We start from the raw sequence: 23,209 nt of genomic DNA on the forward strand, positions 1-23,209 counted from the left end.
TTTGAAAATTTGCAAACAAGTACCATAAGTGTTTCACGTATCTAAGGTTTATACAATTAAATTATATAACTTTATTTTGTTCATTTATGCCGTGGACATATTTCCAAAAATCACATATACTAAATTATGAAAATTCCAAAATCACTATTGCATGGAAAACACAAAAAATTCCTAAGAATGTGATACTTGCTTAGATTATGATGCATAATTAAAAAGCCAAGAGTAACCATGACTAAAATTATTTCTCTGTGATATTTTCTTTTCTTCTTCTTTTTTCTTTTCTTTCCCATCCATCCTGTTGTCCTACCCTACTCTTTTTTAAGCAAATAAAAATATTCTGAATTTAGCCTAATTAATTTCAGAAGTAGAGAAAAGGGATTGGTCATAAGGAAATTAATTAGCAAGTTATCTCATGTTAAAATCAATACAAGAAAGACTCTAATCTCTCTTTAGCCAACTCCCTGGGTTAACTCAGATTTTCAAGTTCCTTTTATGGAACATACTTATCAGTTTTCAGGGTAGGCTAGCTTCCTTAAGTAGTAGGCACCTTTTTTTTTTTAATGGCATTAATTGTTTTATTTTGCTTTTTTTTCTGATTACTGATAAGGTCGATCATTTCCCCCATGATGTAGTTTAGATTTTCTTCACAGATCTGTTTAATTTTATTTTAGTAAGAACATTTAACATGAAACCTACTCTTTTAATAAATTTTAAGTGTACAATACAATATTCTTGACAGTTACAGTGTTGTACAGCAGATTATTTATAGTTTATTCATCTTGCTTAACTGAAATTTTGTACTTTTTGATTAGTAACTCCCCATTTCTCCCTCCTCCTGGCCCCTGGCAACCACCATTCCTCTCTTTGAATCTATGAGTTTGACGATAGATTTCTCATATTGGTGTAATCGTGTAATATCGTTTTATGTGACTCGCTTATTTTATTTAGCATAATATTTTTAAGGTTTATCCATGGTGTAGTATGTATCAATAGTTTATTCCTTTTTAAGGGTGAGTAGTATTTCATTGTATGGCACACTTTCTTTATCCGTCCATTTATGGACATTTATACTGTTTCCATCTTGGTTATTGTGAACAATGTTGCAATGTCCCCTGACCATCTGACCAACTATATATAGTTATCAAAGGTCAATTATATTTGTTATGTAGCATGGTTATGTCATTTGCTCTTGTTATTTCATCACGATTTAGTTAAACATTGCATAATTTACTGAAACCTGAGTGTTAAAAGACATTTTTTTCCCCCAATAAAAACCTAGGGGAATACTTTGGAAGTGGGTAAAAGCAAGTTGGTTAAAATATATAAAATATTTTGAAAAAGTATAAAATTCTAATAGGCTTCTACATTTAGATTTTACTGATAACTTTGACTTTTTTCCTCCATTAAAAAAAAAAACAACTAGACATCAAAAGCAGTGTATGAGATTTATACAAATAAACAATAAAGAATCACAAGCAGTGGGTACTTACTCGAACAAAGTCTTGGTTGTGCAACAAAACAGCAGCAATTTACACATTTAAGTTGAATACACTATTAAGAATGGATACACCATTTTCACAATTCTGTTTTAATTATTTTATTCTCTGAACCAGTTCAGTAAATTACCAATCCTAGTACTTAAGAAGACTTCTACTGTACTTTGTAATTTCTTCGAGAACATAAAACCTAAAGAGAGTTTTCCCTTCACTGGACTGAGACTGACGGGATGCTGTGGGTGTTTCCACATCTGAATATCATTACGAAGACAAACTGCCCACTTGAGGAGATATGCCTGCTATTTGGATCTGCTATATCTTCTGGAAATTCTCAAGTTTTACTCTATAAATTGAAAAAACTAATTTACAAAAATATGGATGGGAAACAGGTTTCATCTTGAAAGCCAGCTCTGATTAATTGCTATAACTGCTTGAGGATCTGTGCTGAGATGAACTGTAGCCCCTTCCCCCCTTCAAGGAAAATGCCCTGATCCAATGATGCCACGGGGGGCATGGGATGGAGTAGTATAGTAAACTATGACAGCACTGTTCTCCTGAGCTATATCCACGTTCCTCTTAGTGTTTTGAGTCCTATAAATGAATGACTCTCTACCTTTCTCTTTTCTTCTTTTCCTTCTGTTGGGACACTCTTATGGGTGCTCTTCCTCAGCCTTGTTTAGTTACCACGTCGACGAGAAAGATGGTGAGCTATGCACAATTCACTGCTTTGGTTCACACAGGAAACATGTCTGTTTACTTCGCCACAAGTGGGAAGTAATTCATGCAAATGAAAACTACGGGATTCTCTTGCCTGTCCGCTTCTCCAAAAACTGAATAAGTACATTTAGCCTTCACTAAAGAGAATCAGTCCCTAAAATGTTTCCCTCAGATACGATCCTCGCAATTAGGAGAGCTGCAGAATTTGAAGGCAGGTGAACTATTCTAGTGATCACTGTTCAATTTAGTGAATCTGGTTGCTGAAATGACTCCACTATTTTCTTCACAAATTCTTCACATGGTTTTGAGTTTAAGAGGCCAGACTTCCCAGATGAAAAATACAATAATTTCTAAGATACAATATTCACCAAATTTATGGTATTAAGATACTGAATAAGGGGGCGCCTGGGTGGCACAGCGGTTAAGCGTCTGCCTTCGACTCAGGGCGTGATCCCGGCATTATGGGATCGAGCCCTACGTCAGGCTCTTCTGCTATGAGCCTGCTTCTTCCTCTCCCACTCTCCCTGCTTGTGTTCCCTCTCTCACTGGCTGTCTCTATCTCTGTCGAATAAATATATAAAATCTTAAAAAAAAAAAGATACTGAATAAGAAATATTATTTTGCCATAGTCTTTAACTAACGTAGGACGTGAGATTCTGACTTTATAATGTAAATGTGACGGGAATTCTTTCTTGGAAGATAAAATCAAAAAACATGTTCTCAGAAGTGAAACATAATTTTTGAATACTATCTTCTAAATGTTCCCCAAATTCTAAATGTTCCTTGTCACGTGTGTGTAAAAGGTGTGCTGTGTTATGTGGGGGCTCGATATCAGAAGGTTGATGGTGAGGATGGGTGGATCCACACGTTAGGGATAATTTCATTTCTGTTCAGTGCCTAGAATGTAATAGCATTAGAAGTCACAAGAAATGAAGGCTTGCTCCTGTAGCACTTGTTATAGGATGCCTGCAATGTACTAGCAGCTGTAGTGGTTCTGTCCTTGGGATGTTTACAAACATTCAAGGGACACAGATTCGTAAGTAGATAGTTAAGGAGACTATGTTAAGCCATATTAGGGTTATGTCTACTGGAATATATCATAAAGCCCTGTAATTTCAAATTACAAATGTTTTATCCCAACATAAAAAAAGATAGCTTTATTGTGCAGTAAGAAAAATTGAAATCGTTAAGTGCTTATGTTAAGTGTCACCTTACAGTCTTGACATCAAATTTATAACAGTAAAATCCCATCTTTTGGAACATGTGGTATGTGATTTCAGCCCCTTACATGTTACATGTTACAAATACTTGAAACCCAAGAGATTCTCTTTTCTATTTTTAACTACTTAATGACATCATTTATTGTCTACTGGGAATCAATTTAGGAAATCATGTTCGTCCACTAAGCACTTCAGATAAGGTGATTCCATGAAGCATTCCAAGATTATCACAAGGAATTGCTTTCGTGTGCCATAAAAGAGAAAAAAATGAGCAGAATATGGCCTGTGGAGGAGTTTACAGTTTTACAGCTCCTCCCACAGAAGTCACTGTTAACAGTAACAGTTAACTTTGGATTATCACTCACAGATTGAAAGCCCAGCAGCCATCACACACGCTGGCCTGTGGTGGCACTTGTATGTGTGTTTCTAAATCAATGATGAGGGTATCGGAACCGATACTGGACATGGAGATGGCAAATTACAGTGAAGTTTTGGACCCAACTTACACAACCTTGGAGTTTGAAACTATGCAGATTCTGTATAATTCAAATGGTGAGTTCTCATCTGCTTGGAGACATAAAGGAAAGCAAGTATAATGGGAGGGGTAAAACTGAGCTTCCCAGGTGGTAACCGTGTCTTCTGGCTGAAGAACTCAGGGCTTGCTTTTTGAGACCACGTATCTGAGCTTTTGAATTTCCTCACAAAATTTAATAATCTTATGGCTCATTTATGTTGAGACTTTTTAAAAGTCTAGTTATGCATAATAAAGTAACCTCAGAATTCTGTCATGGCCAGTCAAGGTAAAAAGAACAGTTTCAGCAGTTACTTTATTTACTGTAACTCAGAGTTGTAAGTAATATTGGCAGACTGGCTGTAAAGTACATTTTCTGTGTGGTATTTAGAAGGACATACGGAACGCTGGAGGCTTTTACCGGTTGCCTCCTCCTGTCATTTCAGTCCTCAATGGCTGCTGATGAGAAACTGCATTTAAAATTGCTGTTAAGTTTTTGCACTGAACACAATATGAAAGGAAAGAAAGGCTCATATTATAACCGTACTACTTGACAAGCTAATGTTTAGCCTCACAAAGCTCGGTATTTATCTACTGTAACTTTTTAACTTTAAATAAGGCATGAATTGTTTAGAGTTCATGTCTTTATATAATACAGTTTATGTTGACTTTGTATTTAGGTTTTTTCCAAGTAAAAATCTTGTCCAAGATTACTTATAATTGTTAGAACACCTCAAATCTAGTAATTATGAATACTTTGAAAAACGTGTGTGTGTGTGTGTGTGTGTGTGTGTGTGTATAGCTCAGGATTGAGAATGTGTCTTACACTCAGGATGGTAATGTTCATCTATGCTCCTCAGTTTTACAACTGCTGTTCTCATTATATTTATAGTAAACCATAGCTTATTAGTGGGAAGATTTTTTTTTAATCCCCAGAAGATGAATTCTGAAATTTTAGCACAAAAAGAATTAAAAGAATCCAGTAATGCAAATCTTAGGAAGTCAGTATTTTTATTCCTTAGATTTGATTAGAAATATTTAAGAGTATATTTGTCTCCAGAAAATCATGATTTTTTAAAAGACTGTATATTACTAAATAAGGACAGATTTAGCATAAATATTTAACACAACTGGCTTTTGTGTTGTCTAACTTGTTTGTTTTGTAGTAATGTTGTTAACAATATGTACGTATGGCATTAAACTGGAAGCAAGCGTTGAATTTTTTTGCTTTTTCCATAAATCTAGAATACAATCCAGCCTAACACTTCTAACTGTCATATTTCTAATATTTATTTTGTTTACATTATCAAAAAGAAAAATTCCTAACTTCAGACTGTATAGCATCACATGATTAACCCTTAAACATATTCTCGTTAAGGTTTTTCTTAACTTGACGAAATTATATATGGTAATGTCTGTCTATTCGGAAGTATTAGTAAGTAGAATATGTGTGTTTTCATGGAATATAATTGGTACATGACAGCCTTTAATTTTATCTTTTGTTATATTCAAGATATGATGAATTGTTATTGTGTTTATATTATCGTGCCATTTTATGATAATTTTTAATATATTACCTTCTATATTCAATGTCTTTTGAGTCTGTACAGATTTTTTTAAAGATGTAATGAATAATATTAATACCTTTAAGGAATATTTAAATATATTCATGTGGAGTTTTTTAAGCCTCTTCCTTCAAAAGAGGAATCTATGGATTAGATGCGTACTTTAGGCCAGGCACAATTCTGAGAGCTGGAAGACAGGGGTGCATACAACAGATCTAAGTTCTCTAACATCATGAAGTTTATATTCTGTAGGGAAAGGGGGTGGTAAATGAACAGACTAGTACATATTACAATTTTTTTAATGAAATAATTATTTAAAAAATAATCAGTGTTCTAGATTCTGCTTGAAGGGCAGATGAGGGGTGACTCTTAGATGTGTGTTCAGAGAATATTTCACAGAAAGTGAGAGATTGGAGCAGAAATCAGATAGCCAGCTCAAAGACATCCTTGAGGAAGAACTTTCCTTGGAGGCAGAAGGAACAGCAAGTGTAAAGATTCTGAGATGGGAGCAGACTCCAGGGGGGTTAAAATGGCAACATTGTTGAACAATGAACAGGGTGGAAAGTCATACCGAGTAATGGGGTCAGAGAGGTGGGGGGGGAGCTTTATCACACAAGGCTTTCAGCAAGCCTAAGATGCATAGGCTTTATTCTGTTTTTGAGGGTTAGGGACAGAAGGCTAATATGATTTCTTATTCCAAGAGCACTTTGGGGTAATAAACAGTAGGGGAGCAAGGGTGGAAACAGAAAAATGAGATAAGAGGCTATTGCAGTAATCTAGGGGAAAGATTATAGTTGATTGGATAAGGGTGGCTATGGTAAAAGGGTGAAAAGTTGTGGATTCAATATGTATTTCAAATATGGGCTTACTGTTAGATTGGATATGAACACTGAAGGACAGAATCCAATGAAGACCACCAGGTTATTGATCCTAGGTACCGGATGGTACCATTGACTGACTGACATAAGGAAGACTGAAGGAAGAACGAATTTGAGGAGATACATTAATTTGCAATTCCTATTAAACTTTAAAGTGAAGTTGTTAAATAGGTATTTGGGCATTTCAGACTGATACCCATGGAAGACGTCAGGGCTAGAGATAAAATCTGGGGATTTTCTCACATACACATGATAGTTAACATCATGGGACCAGATGAGCTTTCCTTGGGAAAAGAGTGTCTTTTGGGGGACTGAGACCTATGGTGTCCTGAAGTTTAATCTTCAGAAATAATGAGAGGGAAGGCTGGAATGGAGACTTGCAGAAGTGGCCAGTGGTTAAAAGGGGAGCACTGGTGTGCTCCGAGAGGTCAAGGAAGGGACTGTTTTGAGCCTGTGAATAATTAGTAGGGTAATACAAATAAGAAATACTTAGTATTAACTTGAAGGCTACTCTGCTTTTTCTTTAACAGATAGCTCTGCTCCGGAGACAACAAGTATGAATACCGCAGACAATGGTGTCAACTGTCTATGTGCCATATGTGGGGACAGAGCGACAGGAAAACATTATGGAGCCTCAAGCTGTGATGGGTGCAAGGGGTTCTTCAGACGCAGCATACGCAAGAGTCACGTTTATTCCTGCAGGTACTTGAGCTGCTCCTTTCGAGAAAGTTATCTTTAGAGGCACTTCAAAATGGTTTGCAGGAAGTAAGGGAATAAAATCAGAGCTTTTGGGGCACCTGGGTGGCTCGGTCAGTTAAGCATCCGACTCTTAATTTTGGCTCATGTCATGATCTCGGGGTCCTGAGATCGCCGCCTGAGTCAGGCTCCCCCCTCAGCGTGGAGTCTGCTTGTCCCTCTCCCTGTGCTCCTCCCCTCACTTGCTCTCTTCCTCTCTCTCGCTCGCTCTCTCAAATAAATAAATAAAATCTTGAAAAAAAAAAAAAAGCAGACCTTTCATAATTCTGTGACTCCACAAACAAAATCTGTAAGCTGTGTTAAAAGTAAGTATATGTGGGTGTGTGTGCAAGATGCATTCCCACAGGTGGTTCTTTTTTATGAAACATTTTAGACTTATAAAATATATTTTAAAAATCCACATACTTATCCCCCAACCTAGACCAATATAGTCAAAGCTTCTAGCAAACATGCCTCCTCTATCACTTTCTGTTTCTCTCTATGTTCCTTTATTGTTTTACCACATGTTCACGTACCAATGGACATATTTAAATCTATATTTAAATGGTTTCACAATCCGTATATTTTTCTGTGTATTGATTTTCTTTTCAACATCTCTACCTCCTGAGTCTTTTACACAAAACTGTACAAGTGTGGATGATTTTGGTAGCTTGTCAAAGTCAGTGAATGAAATTAAATTTTCAGTCTTAAAATTTTAGATGTATTTCTCATGCCACAATTTTGCCATTGAATTTAATGTTTTGTCTAAAATGTATTTGACTATATTGTATATGTCACACATTTCTAGTAGGCTTTTAAAAAAATATCTAGTCAACATCATAGTACAAGTTAGGGTTAGATATTCCACCTTGAGTGTTCAGAAGACAGCTCTGAAATGCAGATTACATCTATGTGAAATATGGACTATTAAAAAAATGACTGATGCCAACAGAAAAATATCAATGCTTGCTCTGTTGATGAAAAGTGTGTATAGAATTGCTGTGTTATTTTAAGAACAAGCTGGATGTTTGGGAAGAAGTTATCTCCCTCACAATATGATGCCATTTGATTTCTAGGGATCTGGAAAAAGTTAATATATAACTCTACAAATATCTAACTAGTGTTCTCTAGTAATTTTTCCAGGAGGGCTTAAAGTTAAAAAAAAAAAGTCAATCATCTACTTTAAAACTTTCTTGATAAACAAACAAGAAAATATATTTAGATGGGTCTTGCTTTATGTACATCAAAGTTCTAGATATAAAAAATGAACCAGATAGATTTCCCTCATTAAAAGCATTTTCTCTATGATTAACATTACATATTCAGTGCTTTTACAAAATTAACAGCGAAAATAAACACAAAATAGCATGTAGACAATATACTTTGAATCACGTGTTCTGTCAAAGATGAAATACATATATGAAAAATGGTGTGATCCAAACAACTATATCCAACAAAGAGTTTTAAGAATCAGAAAATACAGGGGCGCCTGAGTGGCACAGCGGTTAAGCGTCTGCCTTCGGCTCAGGGCGTGATCCCGGCGTTGTGGGATCGAGCCCCACATCAGGCTCCTCAGCTACGAGCCTGCTTCTTCCTCCCCCACTCCCTCCTGCTTGTGTTCCCTCTCTCGCTGGCTGTATCTCTCTCTGTCAAATAAATAAAATAAAATAAATCTTTAAAAAAAAAAAATCAGAAAATACAAGCACCATGGGCTTCCAAGATTTCCTCCCTTCCTGTATGGGAAAAGTGAGAAAGGAGTGTTCCCATAGCAACTTTTGGAATTTAAAAAATATTCCCACCACATGTACAGTTTAACCCCTTAAACCTTGCCATCATGAATATTGCTGCCAACTTAGCCTTCTTTACATATTTTGGTATTAACCAAATGCTATGATTTTCCATTTGGAATATAGTTATTATAATGATGAGGGTGTAGGAGCGTGAAGGTTTTTTAAGCTCAGATTTTGCTGGTCTCAAATTTATCCATTTCCTCAGATGTACAAATTTCATTTCTACTCTAGCTATTCCGTCACATGGAAGTGACTTTAAATTGCTGTTTCAATACTTCTCACATCATGTTTTCTTTATTATGGCTATTTGTAAAATTGTATGTGTACTCTATTAGATTGTCGTTTCCCTGAATGGAGGAGAAAGGTTATATTCCTTTGTTTAATCCCTACACCAGGATCTTGTACACAGAAGATGCTTAATATGTTCATTCAATTTTTGCGTTAATGTTAATTGGGTGTGTTTTCCTTTTGTACTTATTGGTAATCGGATTCCCTATCCTGAAGTCTCCTAAGCCATGAATTCACAAGTGAACAATCTTTTTTCCTCATCCTAAAAATAACTGTCTTCCAGCTCAGTTCTTTTATAGTAGACTTTATATTCAGTCAGTTCGAAGTGGCTACCCATCATTTTTAGAGGAAATATCTTCTTTTATAGGTCACCAGATAGGTTCTTTTATCCCCATCATTAATTATCAGCCACAAATAATCAGTGATAGACCAATACATGTGGATGTGGGTAATTTTATGATGCAATGTTGAAGAAATGGATTATTTTATTATATGATTGATATTTGCCCCAAAGCCTTGGAAGTACATTCACACAACTTTTTACTGCAAGTCCTTCCAATTTGACAACTGTACATAAATTTGGGAATATTAAATAACATTCCCACGTTCCATCAGGAGTGAATGGTGGACCTGGGAATCCACCTCACATCTAATTCCAGAGACTGTACTCTTTTTTTTTAAGTGTACAATTAAGGTTTTGAATATGTTCTCAGAGTTGTGCAACCATCACTACAACCAACTTACAACATTTTCGTCACCCTCTAAAGAGACCTCCTACCCTTAAGCTGTCACTCCCCATTCCCCCTACCTCCCTCCCCTCCTGTGACAGGCAATGACTAATGCACTTTCTGTTTCTATAGATTGGTCTCTTCAGGACATTTGATATAAATTAAATTACAGACACACCTCACTTTATTGTGCTTCGCAGACGTTGTATTTTTTTTTTTTAATTGAAGGTTTGTGGCAACCCTGCATTGAGCGAGAGTCTGTTGGCACCATTTTCCCAACAGTATTTGCTCACTTTGTGTCTGTGAGTCACATTTGGGTAATTCTTGCAATATTTCAGACTTTTTCATTATTATTATATTTGTTGTGGTGATCTGTGATCAGTGATTACCACTCATTGAAAGTTTAGATAATGGTTGGCAGTTTTTAGCAATAAAGTTTTTTTTAATTAAGGTATTACCTTGCTATTTTAGACAATGTTGTTTCACACTTTACAGATTACAGTATAGTGTAAACATAACTTTAATATACACTAGGAAACCAAGAAATTTCATTTGACTCACTCAGTTATGATACTAGCTTTATTAGGGTGGTCTGAAACCAAAACAGCAGTATCTCTCAGGTATGCCTGTATACGATATGTGGCCTTTTGTGTCTGACTTGTTTCATTTAGAATGATGTTTTCAAGGTTCATCCACGTTGTAGCATGTCTCAGTTCTCCATTCCCGTTTATTGCCAAACAATAATATGCATTGTATACGTGTACCGTGTTATATTTCTCTGTTCATCAGCTGACAGGCATTTGGGTTGTCCCTGCATCTTGGCTGTTATGAATAATGGTGGTTTGGACATTTGTGTACACATTTCTGTGTGAACATATGCTTTCATTTCTTTTGTGTATATACTTAGGAGTGGAATTGCTGGGTCATATGGTAATTCTAATGTCCAACTTCTTTTTAAAAACTGCCAAACTTTCTTCCCAAGCAGCTGCATCATTTTAAAATGTATAAGGGTTCCAATTTTTCCACATCCTCATTGACACTTGTTATTGGCTGTTTTTTTTCTTTTTTTTTTTTTCTGATTATAGCCATTTTATTTTTTTTTAAAGATTTTATTTATTTATTCGACAGAGATAGACAGCCAGTGAGAGAGGGAACACAAGCAGGGGGAGTGGGAGAGGAAGAAGCAGGCTCATAGCGGAGGAGCCTGATGTGGGGCTCGATCCCATAATGCTGGGATCACGCCCTGAGCTGAAGACAGACGCTTAACCGCTGTGCCACCCAGGCGCCCCTGATTATAGCCATTTTAGCGGCTGTGAGGTAGTACGTAATCTTGCAGAGACCATACTCTAAATGCTGTTTTCACCCACCTCTGGATATGTGATTTGGCAGTTAGAGTAAATTTCAATTTCATGTGAGGCACATTTAAAATTAATAGAAGAGGGGCGCCTGGGTAGCACAGTCCTTAAGCGTCTGCCTTCGGCTCAGGGCGTGATCCCAGCGTTCTGGGANTAACGCTGGGATCGAGGCGTGATCCCAGCGTTCTGGGATCGAGTCCCACATCGGGCTCCTTGGCTGGGCGCCTGCTTCTTCCTCTCCCACTCCCCTGCTGTGTTCCCTCTCTCGCTGGCTGTCTCTCTGTCAAATAAATTTTAAAAAAATCTTTAAAAAAAATAAAATTAATAGAAGAATATTTAAAAAGAGAAAAGCATGAAAGTGCAGGGGAGTGAAGTTCTGATATATTCTCCATTACGTTGAACTCTTAACAATAAGCAATTAGAATTCATATGCCAAAGATTTTTATTTATTTTTTTATTATTTTTTTTTAAAGATTTTATTTATTTATTCGAAAGAGAGAGACAGCCAGCGAGAGAGGGAGCACAAGCAGGGGGAGTGGGAGAGGAAGAAGCAGGCTCATAGCGGAGGAGCCTGACGTGGGGCTCGATCCCCGATCGCCGGGATCACGCCCTGAGCCGAAGGCAGACGCTTAACCGCTGTGCCACCCAGGCGCCCCTATGCCAAAGATTTTTAAACTAGGTTTGGCTTTCATAACTCAGGATAGAAGTGATAATGTATACTATGTATACTGGTGTAAAGTCAGATATCATTCAGTTTTATTTTATTATAAAGAATGCATGAGAAGTAAGGCTTGTATTTCCACGTACATGCTGACCATTAGACTGGAAAAGCTGCAAGTAATTGTTCTTACACATTCTTCCTGTTGGGCAAATTTGACCATATTTATGCAAGGTCTTTTTATCTGTTTATTTGTGCATGTTTTTTTTTTTTTTGTTTTCTGTTTTTGAGAAACAGTTTTCTGCAAACTAATGTATCTTTCTTTGATATTATAGGTTCAGTCGGCAATGTGTTGTTGACAAGGACAAAAGGAATCAATGTAGATATTGTCGATTAAGAAAGTGTTTTAGAGCAGGAATGAAAAAAGAAGGTAATAATATATAGTATAATAATAATAATTATTGATGGATATTGTTACATACATACATCCTCATTTAATCACAATAACCATTTCACATGAATTCTGATTTTCCTTGATGAAGAATTTGTTAATTCCCTGAGTTTAAGAATTTACCCAAGGACACTGACACCCAGTCTTTGATGATTGTCTGATTCCAGACACTATTTCCTCTACTACTCTATTATACCTGGAAACAAAATTATTATCTAAATAATATCCCGATATCCTGTTCAAAAGATAAATGGCAAAATCTGTTAAAAGGTTGAAATTATAAATGCTATTTTTAAACACATATTTATTGTCAATAATAATTGAATATCTTTGTTCATCTCATAAACATTGATTGAACATTAACTTTTTATTCATTGATTCATTTATTTAACAAGTGCTTATTGAGCACTTCTTTCTAAAAACTGTTCCAGATGCTAAGGCTTCGGTGGTGAACATAACAGAAAAAAAGGGTCCTTCCTCTCAGGGAGCTTATATTCCATTGAGGAATAGAGACAATGGACTAGATACTCTGTTTTAATGTGCATTAATTTCATTTCAAACATAGTAAATAATCTGATTATATTATCCTACATTCTAACTTGGTTAATTTGGAAACAAATCTGTTGAACACATGTAAACATTTCTCAGGGGAAAGCCACTGGAATATTTTATGCTTATCAGTTCACATGCTTGCACCTATTATATACAAAGAATTTTTCAGAACTATTTCACAGACCATAAAAAAATTAAATCAAGTTAATATACTACAGAAATGTAAAATATATCAAACTTATCTTGAACATAGCTAGTTTTTTCTTTGTCACAATATTTTAAAGAGACCAAAATTCCATTGGTTTCATTCAAATTGCTAGTATCCAAAAGAAGGCAAAATAAAGTTTATAAAATTAAAGGAGAAGCACTCTGTCATTACAAAATGACTTATTTCTAATGGCATACTTAATAGTTTATGGGATTAATTACATACTTTGCAATCAATTTCATCTATTTCTATCTGAACCCCAGCACTACTCCTAGAAAAGTATAAGGAAGTCGCAATCCTCTATTTCCTTTAAGTGTTCACAGGTTTTGAAAGAAAATTACTTTTAAAAATAGTTAAATTATGTCTCCTACCATTCATAGAATAATGCATTAGTTTTTTTCTAAATAGATTAGGAAATAACTTTTGGGTTTTGAAGTAGATATATTTCTCTTGTTTACAGTAATAACATAATATCAAGGCTAGTTGGATAGAAACCTATATAAACATGATTTTCTGTCAAAAATGATAGCAGTAAGAAGATTACAGATGTTCACAATAACTTTTGGTGTGTTTCTAAGGATTGATCATGTAAATGAAATTCATAAAAGCATAGTTTACATTTTAATTTTTTATCTCCACATAGCATTTCCATATGAGTCAGTTTAGGTTAAAAATCAATGACAGTTTCTGTGGGGGAAAAAAGAGTAAGCTACCAGTAAATATGATTTTAAGATAAAATATTAATGATTCATTCCCAGCTTAAACACTGCTCACTCTTAATGGCAAAAGTCCAGTATTTTCTCTTCCAAACTAATGAATTGATAGTTAATAGTAAGTTTGGGGTAGATCGTAGATTTTGGCATAGAAATCGGTGCATCTCTTTAATAAAAGAATAATTGCATAAAAAATTCTAACAGTTTTATGTCTTCTCTCTTCAACAGAACAGAGTAGAGTGCTGCTCTAAATAATTTAGGGGCTACAGGCCTTGTTCATTCTTTTTGGTTAACAGAAGATACATTTCTCTCCTAAGTTTTAAAATCTAACGTTGAGGGGCACCTGGAGGCTCAGTCTGTTTAGGATCGGACTCTTGGTTTTGGCCCATGGTCGTGGGATTGAGCCCCACGTCAGACCCCCTGCTAAGCATGGAATCTGCTTGAGATTCTGTCTCTCTCTCCCTCTGTCCTTCCCGCTTCTACGCTCCTTCACTCCCTCTCTCAAAATAAAGAAATAAATCTTTAGAAAATAAGTAAATAAATAAAATCTAACTTTGATATTTGACTTATATTATTCTTTATATGACAAATACACAAGGTAATACTCCGTCTCTAACTTTTACTTATATTTAACTTCTAGTTTTCGGGAGGCCTGGGTGGATCAGTCAGTTAAGCGTCTGCCTTGGCTCAGGTCACAATCCCAGGGTCCTGGGATTGAACCCCACATCGGGCTCCCTGCTCAGTGGGGAGCCTTCCTCTCCCTCTCCCTCTGCTTGCTGCTCCCCCTACTCGTGCTGTCTCTCTCTGTCAAATAAATAAGATCTTTAAAAAATAAATAAATAAAATAAAATGTAGTTTTCAGTAAGGAATTTAAGAACACACATTACTTTCCCTTTCCTTTCTGAAACACGTAGATCTAGCTCTCTCCTAGAAGCTTTTTATATGATATTTAAGATGTCTTCACCTTTCCAAAATGCTGATGTTCAAACCTCGGTCTCCTCAGGAGACACCCCTTCCTGCAACTTTTGCTTTATTAATGTTTGTTAACTGTCCCTAGGACGTTGTTTCATAAGAGATCGTGGGCTTGCAAGCTTAAAATCACCTTAACTAAATAAATGCACTTTCCATTTCTTCTGGTGTTTTAGAAAAAAAAATGAAGTTTCAAAGTCTATGATTCATATCTTCTGATGGTGCATATACTCTTTGACTTGGTCAGTCTCACAGGCGATACTCTCCCTCTACTTATCTTTCAGTTTTATTAACTTTGAGGGAATGAAAAGCCATCGTATTACAGATACTGCATGGTCGAACTGACTGACACAACACTTTCCGACACGCCTGCGATTGTGAAGTTTCAAAAGGCAGTATTTTATGAGCTCTAATGACAGGCCTGGCCTTCTCCTTTTTAAAAGTGGTGCAGAATGAAAAATATCCTCAGTCATACCATACTTCCCCCTCTGCCCCTCAACCCTTTCTTACGTTTTATACTATTACTTTTAAACTCTACGCTGTATTTCCTGACATGTATTGAAAAGAACTGACCGGTGAATACTGTGCTTTTCTCCCCTAGCTGTGCAGAATGAACGCGACAGAATCAGCACCAGAAGAAGCACATTTGACGGCAGCAACATCCCCTCCATTAACACATTGGCACAAGCCGAAGTTCGGTCTCGCCAGGTACCTGCCCCACTCCAGCAGCCAGTCCTGTTCAGCAGAATCAAATGTGTATTTAGGCGTAATTCGAAAATAATGGAATTCATTAAGTTGTGAACTCATTAAGTTCACTTAAATGGGCTCATTTCTAAAATAAATCACAGCTTTACTTTGAAAATATTAGGTGGACTATTAACTTTAATTTGACCTTTTCCTGGACAACTTCCTGTTTTTAAACAGAGAAATATGATATATGTCAGTCTAATGTTGTGAAATAAAAGTTTGTCCACAAGGTTGATTTAAAATACTGAGTGCACAGCACAGTCCTCTGGGACAGTAGCTTGCTTTACTGATTAAATCTGTAAAGTCAGTTACTGTGACTCTTGGGGGCATGGCTGAAACCTATCATCAGAGCTTCCTTCCATGAAAATGGTTTCTGAACTCAGGAATTCACCTTGGCATCTGCTTGGGAAACAAGTATTTAAGGGGAAGATCCAGAATCCAGAAACCAATGGAGAAGGAGTTTATTATTTTAAATTTCTAGAATGAGAATATCAGTTCCAAAGTTTAAAAAGTTTGTCATTAGTTATATACATAAAAATAAATCATTTAAGAATCAAATGAAAAAGGGTGCCTGGGTGGCTCAGTTGGTTGAACATCTGACTCTTGATCTCAGCTCAGGTCTTGATCTCAGGGTTGTGAACTCATGGCCCATGTTGGGCTCCACACTGGGCGTGGAGCCTACTTTAAAACAAAAAAAAAAGGCCTAAAATCCTTGCAATTTCCTGAGTGATAAGAGAGCTTTTTGTTAGTCATAAAATCTCCAACAGACCTCTCCAGAGTTTATGCTAATGAGGTGACTTAGGGTGGGTCCCACAAATGGCATCAGAATGTGGCTAGTCAACAGAAGGACCAAATTGGGATTCAAGGATTGGAAATTTCATCCCTACCCACTGGCTATCTGTGAGGGGAGGGGGCTGAAAACCAGGTTATAAAAACTCTTGAACAACAGTTTAGTGAACACATTAATATTCTGGAAAAGTGATTTTCCCCAGAGAGGGCCTGGAAGCTCTCCACCACTCCACACCCCTGCCTACCTACCTTATTCTATGCATCTCTTTCATTTAACTTTTCCTGAATTGCATTCTTTATAATAAACTGTTCAATGTTAAAAAAAAAAAAAAAAAGAATCAGATGAAGAAACTTTTGAAGACAGTTTATTTTAGCATTGCCCCATTAGAAAAGTTAGTGGTATTTTTCTGTTATAAAAAATTATGAAATAACTATTTATCAGGTTCTATAATGAGTCAGTGCAACTGCTTTCATTTTTGATAGCACGAGGGTGATATGATGAGGCTAACATCACCATTATCATTAGTCCTTGAAGATTACTTGATGATCCGAGCCAGCATTTACAGAATGGCTTTAAGGGAAGCTGTGAAGAAATAAACATACACGTAGAAAGACAGGTGCACACACACGCATGTTCAAAAATTGTTTATAAGAACTTTTAGAAAGCAGTTTTTACCAGAAAAGCATTTTAAAACCACTTATATTTTATATGGTTCAAAATTATATATAATTTGAAAATTTTTTCATTAGGGGTTAAGCTTTTCAATGTTGCTGACTCAAAAGTTGGTTTCTTAGTTTTATTTTGATGGGCTTCCATTTCATGCAGCAACATCACTAGTTCTGGCTTCTCTTCTAAATCTTTTCCCCCCAGTTTGGTAAAGTGTATCCACGGGAAGCATTTTCTTCATAAAAATAAAATCACAGAGCGTATTTCATGTGACTACGGCATATCTTTTTGTATAGTCGTTTTGAATTAGGAAAATCCTGAAATTTGAGCAACTTATTATACGGTTTTGCCTGTAAAAACAAGGTACTGCTCCCAGAGCATGGTACTGTGCAGTGAATGTTTCCAGTTTAGCTTGTACTCCTATGTATGTTTTTTCTCAATTTTAAAGTGTTTTGTACATCTCAAGTGACAATGAGAGTGTCCACTTCAAGCTGTTTACTTATTGCAGTCAGAGAAAGAGAAGAAAGACTGCTTGTGTGTTATTTTAAATGAAAAATTAATGTGATCCCCTTCGTGCTAGATCTCAGTCTCAAGCCCCGGTGCAAGCACAGACATAAATGTGAAGAAAATTGCAAGTATCAGTGATGTCTGTGAATCTATGAAACAACAGCTCTTAGTCTTGGTGGAATGGGCTAAATATATTCCCGCCTTCTGTGAGCTACCTCTGGATGACCAGGTAGAGTGAAAGATTTCATGAATGCTTTTGGAAATGTGTTTTTGACTTGGCTATGTTTTTTAAATTATATTGATACTACATTGACCATATTTAACAAAGTTCAGTTCACCTTGTTCTCTCCAGAGGCACAACTGTTTGACTTCTATTTTAGGGGTCCTGCAAACTTATTTTTTGGGTGAAGTTGAGGAAGACACGGATCTTCCCTCTTGGAGTTTAAAAAGCTTAAGTGAAGAAGAAAAACAGATAACAAGGAACTGCCATTGTGGGGACAGTATTGGCAGAATAAATATCTGGGAGGCAAATGGTATACTATTGTGTCTTGCTGTTTATGGGAGGTGCCATATAAAATTCCACTGAAATACCAGACCACTCTGACACAGAAACTACATAGGCGGCTGGTGTCTTTGTAGGTGCTTTATGCAATTAACATAAAATTTTGCCTTTCATGCCATCAGTTGTATTCTGGCATTTACTGTATAAAAATAATAGGTCTGGCAAAAATGTCTCTAGAATCATACTCTTGAAATCTACGGAGAAATAGAATCAGATACAGTAATCTTTTCCTATTACATATATCTTCATATTTTGTCAAATATACTTTAAGACATTTTAATTAATAGTTAAGAATTTTAATTTCCTAGTCTATAAAAATTAGGTTATTAGCTTCAGATTCATTTTGAATGCTTCCATTTAAGTAGTTAATAATAATTTGTAGATGCAAGTAATTTGAAAGTTTTTAATTCCCCACATTGAGTAAACCATGGTATGTGTTATACCCAGTGTAAATTTTTACACTCTGACCGGTGCTCTTTACCACTAATACACAAAAACAAACAATCAGAGGGAAAGGTGCATGAATATTTAAAAATCCAAGAAGGGCAAAATATTTACACAACCAGGATGAAAAGTGATCATAGGAAGTCAGCAGTTATATTTCTAAGACAGCATTTCACATGGCGAACAAAAAAAAAAAGTGCTATGAAATCTGAAATCATTCTTAAAATGTTCTGCAACTGCCTTCCTGGTCTGAGTCATGGTTATTGACATATCGTAAAGATAGCTTGGCTCAGAAGGTTGTTTCAGAGTGAATAATGCTAAATTGCTAAAACATACGTGTCTCACCCCAAGCCATATAAGTAAGGTTATGTTATTTATCAGTTTTATATTTTTATTATCACTCCTCTTTAAAAGTTGCTGACTTGTGTATGAAGGCAATGATTTAAAAACTGGAAAATTAAAATTCAGTAACCTGTCAAAAAGAGTTTTTATTTACTAAATGACACTTGAATACTAACAACATAACATTAATAGACATGGATTGGCAAATGTCCATTGTGGTTAAGACACGAGAGAAGTAGCTTTTAGTTGAATTATATGTTACGTTATTTTATTTAATCCTCACAAGAGCTCTGGCATAAATGTTATTATCTCCACTTAACAGTGTTTAAAACTGATCCTAGATCAGTGAAATTCACTCAGAAAATTCATCAAACAAATATTTAGTAGGACCACATTTCAGTTTTAGGAACTGCGAGGATTTGGCAATAAAAATACAGTGTGCGTCACTATTCTCATAAAGTTTGCACTCTATTTGGGAGAGACAGACAATAAAAAATATACAGATTATGAGTAAGTTAATTCTAGGTGGGGATAAGTTCTATAAAATAGAATGGAATGAGTTGGAGAATGACTGGGGTGGAATGGTAAGACATACATTAAGTTGGAGATCAGAGATTTTTCCTGAGACCTGAATGACAAGGGGCCGGGCATGCCAAGATCTGGGGACAAAGCATTCCGGGGACAGGAACATCATGTTCAGAGGTTCTGAGGCAAGTAGGAATAACGAGCCTGGAGAAAAGTGAGCAAGATATGTCGCAAGATGGAACCAGAGAAGTGGGTGGGGGGCAAAGCATTGAGCTATCAACTTGTGCGACCACGGTTAAGGAGTTTGGGTTTTATTATAAAGACAATAAGGAACCAGAAGATTTTTCAGCAGAGGAGTGCTATTAAGTGCTTATTATTTTACAAGTATTTTCTGTGAAGCCCTGTCAAGAAGGATTTAGGATGGAGGAACAAGAAAGGAAGCAGGAGTACCTGTTAGCTCAGTGAAGGGCATTGTGGCGGGCAAGATGAAGAATGGCAAAGGCTCCGGCTGGGGTGGGTGGTAGCAATGGCGCAGCAGCACCGGATTTGCTGTCCAATTAGACTCTAGTTTCTGACGTCAACAAGCATTTTGGATGATGGGCCATTTACTAAGATGATGATGATGTCGGAGACACATTACTTTGATGTGTTATATTTGGAACGCTTCCTGTTCTTCCTGGTGGTAATGTTAAGTAGGCAATCGAGCATATGCATAAAGCTCAGTTGAGTGCTTAGTGCAAAGAGCTAGAGGTTCAATCTAGAAAGTGTCAGCAAGCAGATCATCCATCCTCTTCTCAGTATGTCACAAGTGCTTGCTTTTGCTTCATTTTATTACATGTAATGGAGTGTGTTTTACATACATTTTCTTATGTAGTCCTCATGACTACGCTTTGAGATTTTTATCACTGCCTCCATTTGGTAGATGAAAACAAATGAGTCTCAAACATACTGGTTAGCTTATCTAAGGTTAAACAGATAGTATGTGGCCAAGTCAGGATTTGAACTCTGGTTGGTTTGATTCTATTTCATGCCAAAACACTTCTCTTTCTGCTTTTTTGTTCTGCTTTTTTTTTTTTTTTGTCGTTGGTTTGTTTACATTCTATTGACTTGGAAGTTTTAGAAATTTTGAAAAGTAAAACTATTGACATACTAAAATAGAAAAATAGAAGGCATAATGATGGTATCTATGAATATTATAGTTTATTAAAACAAAAAAAAAGGTCCCAGGCTTAAAGAACACTGAGTTAATCAGACACATATTATACCATCTTTTAATCATTATATTTTATAATTAATTGTTAAACTTGAAATTTTTCATTAAGGTGGCACTGCTGAGAGCTCACGCAGGGGAACATTTACTGCTTGGAGCTACGAAGAGATCCATGGTGTATAAAGATATTTTGCTTTTGGGTAAGTTTTTTTTTTTTTAATTTAAGAAGAAATTATGCATGCTTCATCCTTACACAGGATCTATTCTCTGTGTACCAGGCATTCATAGACACTGTCAAATGGTACTCTCACTTCACAAATTGGATTTAATTGATTGTGTCCTCACTCAAGGCCCTATCTTTCCTTGACTTGATTGCAATGAAGTTTAGAGGGCATTGAGACATTTAGGGTGCATTAAGATTTAAAAAGAAGAATTGGAGAATGTGGTCAAAAGGTACAAACTTCCAGTTAGAAGTTAAATAAGTACTAGGGATACAGCATACGACATGGTGCCTAGAGCTAACACTGCTGTATAATACGTGGGGAAATGGTTAAGAGAGTAAATTCTAAGGATTTTCATCACAAGGGAATCTTTTTTTCCTTCTATTTTTGTTGTATCCATGAGAAGATGGATATTAGCTGAACCTACTGTGGTAATCATCTCACGATATATGTACATCAAACCATCACAGTGTTGTATGTCAATGATTTCTCAATAAAACTGGGGGAGAAAGATTTAAAGATAAGAGAGAGATGTTGCTCAATAAATGAAATATTAAAATATGTTTAAATCATATCAGGACAAAGAATTAGAGATTTACTTGACTATTTTATTGGAGTCTGTTGTTTCACACTCCTTCAGTGTCTACTTCATACTTGTAATTGTATTGTTTTATATGCTTTCAAGGAACTTGTTCACTTCCTATGCTATCATTGCTTACAGCGTGATGCAAAATCCCAAGTTAAATAAAGTAATTTGGTGACTGTGTCTAAAAATTCTGATAGTAAAGTAGCAGTGCTGGAAGAGGCAAAGTAGGATGGCAAGTCGAGTGGGGGGGGTAAGACACAAAGGGAAAGCTTTGGTTTTTCTTAAGTAATTGTTCCAATCCCCCCACCTTACTTACCTTTTAATTTAGGGTTCTTGTTGAGAGAGTTGGGATCCCTCTGATTATTACCTCATCCTCTCCCTGGCTGTATGAAATGATGACCAGATTGTTTATTCTGTTTCTGTGATAGATGTTACGTCCCAAAATAGAAATAAATTGAATGCTATATAACAATAGCTAATATTTGTTGAGGACGTACTCTATAAGATGCGTTGTTCCAAGTGCTTTACATGTAAGTACTCTCATGTAATCCTCATGAGAACCCTAAAGGGTCGGTACTGTTATTCTATAGGTGAAGAAATGACGTCAGAGAAGGTTTACCTAAGGTCACAAAGCTAGTAAGGGAGAGAGCCAGGATTCTAAACCACATAATGTGACTACAGAGACTACGCTTTAGATGCCAATGAACACTCTCTTACATTTAGAAGACTGCTATATTACTGTTCTCGTTATAGATTTGAATACAATATACCTAAAAGCCCAAATGTCTTTGCTACCTAATTCTAAATTGTTTTACCTTGAATAATTAGGTAAACTAACTTTTCTTAAGAAGAGCAAGGCTACATTTTTTTTAGTTCTTTTGCACATGTTGTTACACTGAAGATTGTCTTTGCTTGCAGTCAAAGAATTCAGAATAGTCTGCTTTTTATAAAACCAGAAAATAACAATCTAGCTGTTATCTTAGGAGCTTTTGTCATTATTGTCATTATAGCCAGAGACTTTCTAAATTAGAGTGTCCTTGGGGGTTAGGTAGTCTAGTCTCTATCCAATTTCTGAACTTCCTTGAATTCATCTACTTAGACTTGTTAAAATTGTGCCTGGAGAGTTGTTACAGCTACATACACCTAGACCACTAAAGGAGTCCTATTTTTATCCAGTGTAAGCAGGAAATTTTCTTGAGGTTTTGTGTTATGCTCATTGATGAGTAAGACACTAATAGATAACCGACATAGTAGAAGGCTAATCGTTATATTTTGTTTCTCCCTTGTCAATTATTAGCTTGTTATTGGTGTGTACTTTCGTGTTATCACTAGTGACCGAGGCTGTTAAAATGCATGTGATCATATTATCAATGTCATTGATCCTTGACGTGTTCTTACTTCTAACATAACTAACCTAACGCTGCTGAAAGAAAGTACTATTACTACTCCTTTCAAGGGAGGAACCGTTTAAAACATCGATTTGTAAAAAATTAAGCCATATCTGATGATCTTTTGTTGGGGGGCGGCTGATCTTTTTTTCTTCTAGGGAACAACTATGTAATTCACCGCAACAGCAGTGAAGTCGAGATCAGCCGTGTGGCCAACCGGGTTCTAGACGAGCTGGTACGACCATTTCAAGAAATCCAGATTGATGACAATGAATATGCTTGTTTGAAGGCAATCGTATTTTTTGATCCAGGTTTGTTTTCAGAATTCCATTAAAGAAATAATGATAATGAAAAGTAAAAATTATTTCATATTAGAGCCTGTACTCT

At 36.1% G+C, this 23,209-nt stretch overlaps 1 protein-coding gene across 3 annotated transcripts in view; it reads left to right on the plus strand.

Annotated features, from left to right (window-relative positions):
- HNF4G (hepatocyte nuclear factor 4 gamma) overlaps window positions 1–23,209 on the plus strand; it is a 121,650-nt gene that overhangs the window by 92,489 nt on the left and 5,952 nt on the right. For all 3 annotated transcript variants that reach the window (XM_034668865.1, XM_034668863.1, XM_034668864.1), the window contains 6 exons: window positions 6,918–7,089; window positions 12,277–12,371; window positions 15,436–15,542; window positions 17,618–17,773; window positions 20,740–20,827; window positions 22,981–23,133. In XM_034668865.1, the coding sequence (XP_034524756.1) occupies window positions 6,944–7,089; window positions 12,277–12,371; window positions 15,436–15,542; window positions 17,618–17,773; window positions 20,740–20,827; window positions 22,981–23,133 (745 nt within the window). In that variant the 5' untranslated portion in view covers window positions 6,918–6,943. The remainder of the gene's footprint in view (window positions 1–6,917; window positions 7,090–12,276; window positions 12,372–15,435; window positions 15,543–17,617; window positions 17,774–20,739; window positions 20,828–22,980; window positions 23,134–23,209) is intronic.

The sequence above is a fragment of the Ailuropoda melanoleuca genome, chromosome 9, assembly GCF_002007445.2.
Source record: "Ailuropoda melanoleuca isolate Jingjing chromosome 9, ASM200744v2, whole genome shotgun sequence".
NCBI lineage: Eukaryota > Metazoa > Chordata > Mammalia > Carnivora > Ursidae > Ailuropoda > Ailuropoda melanoleuca.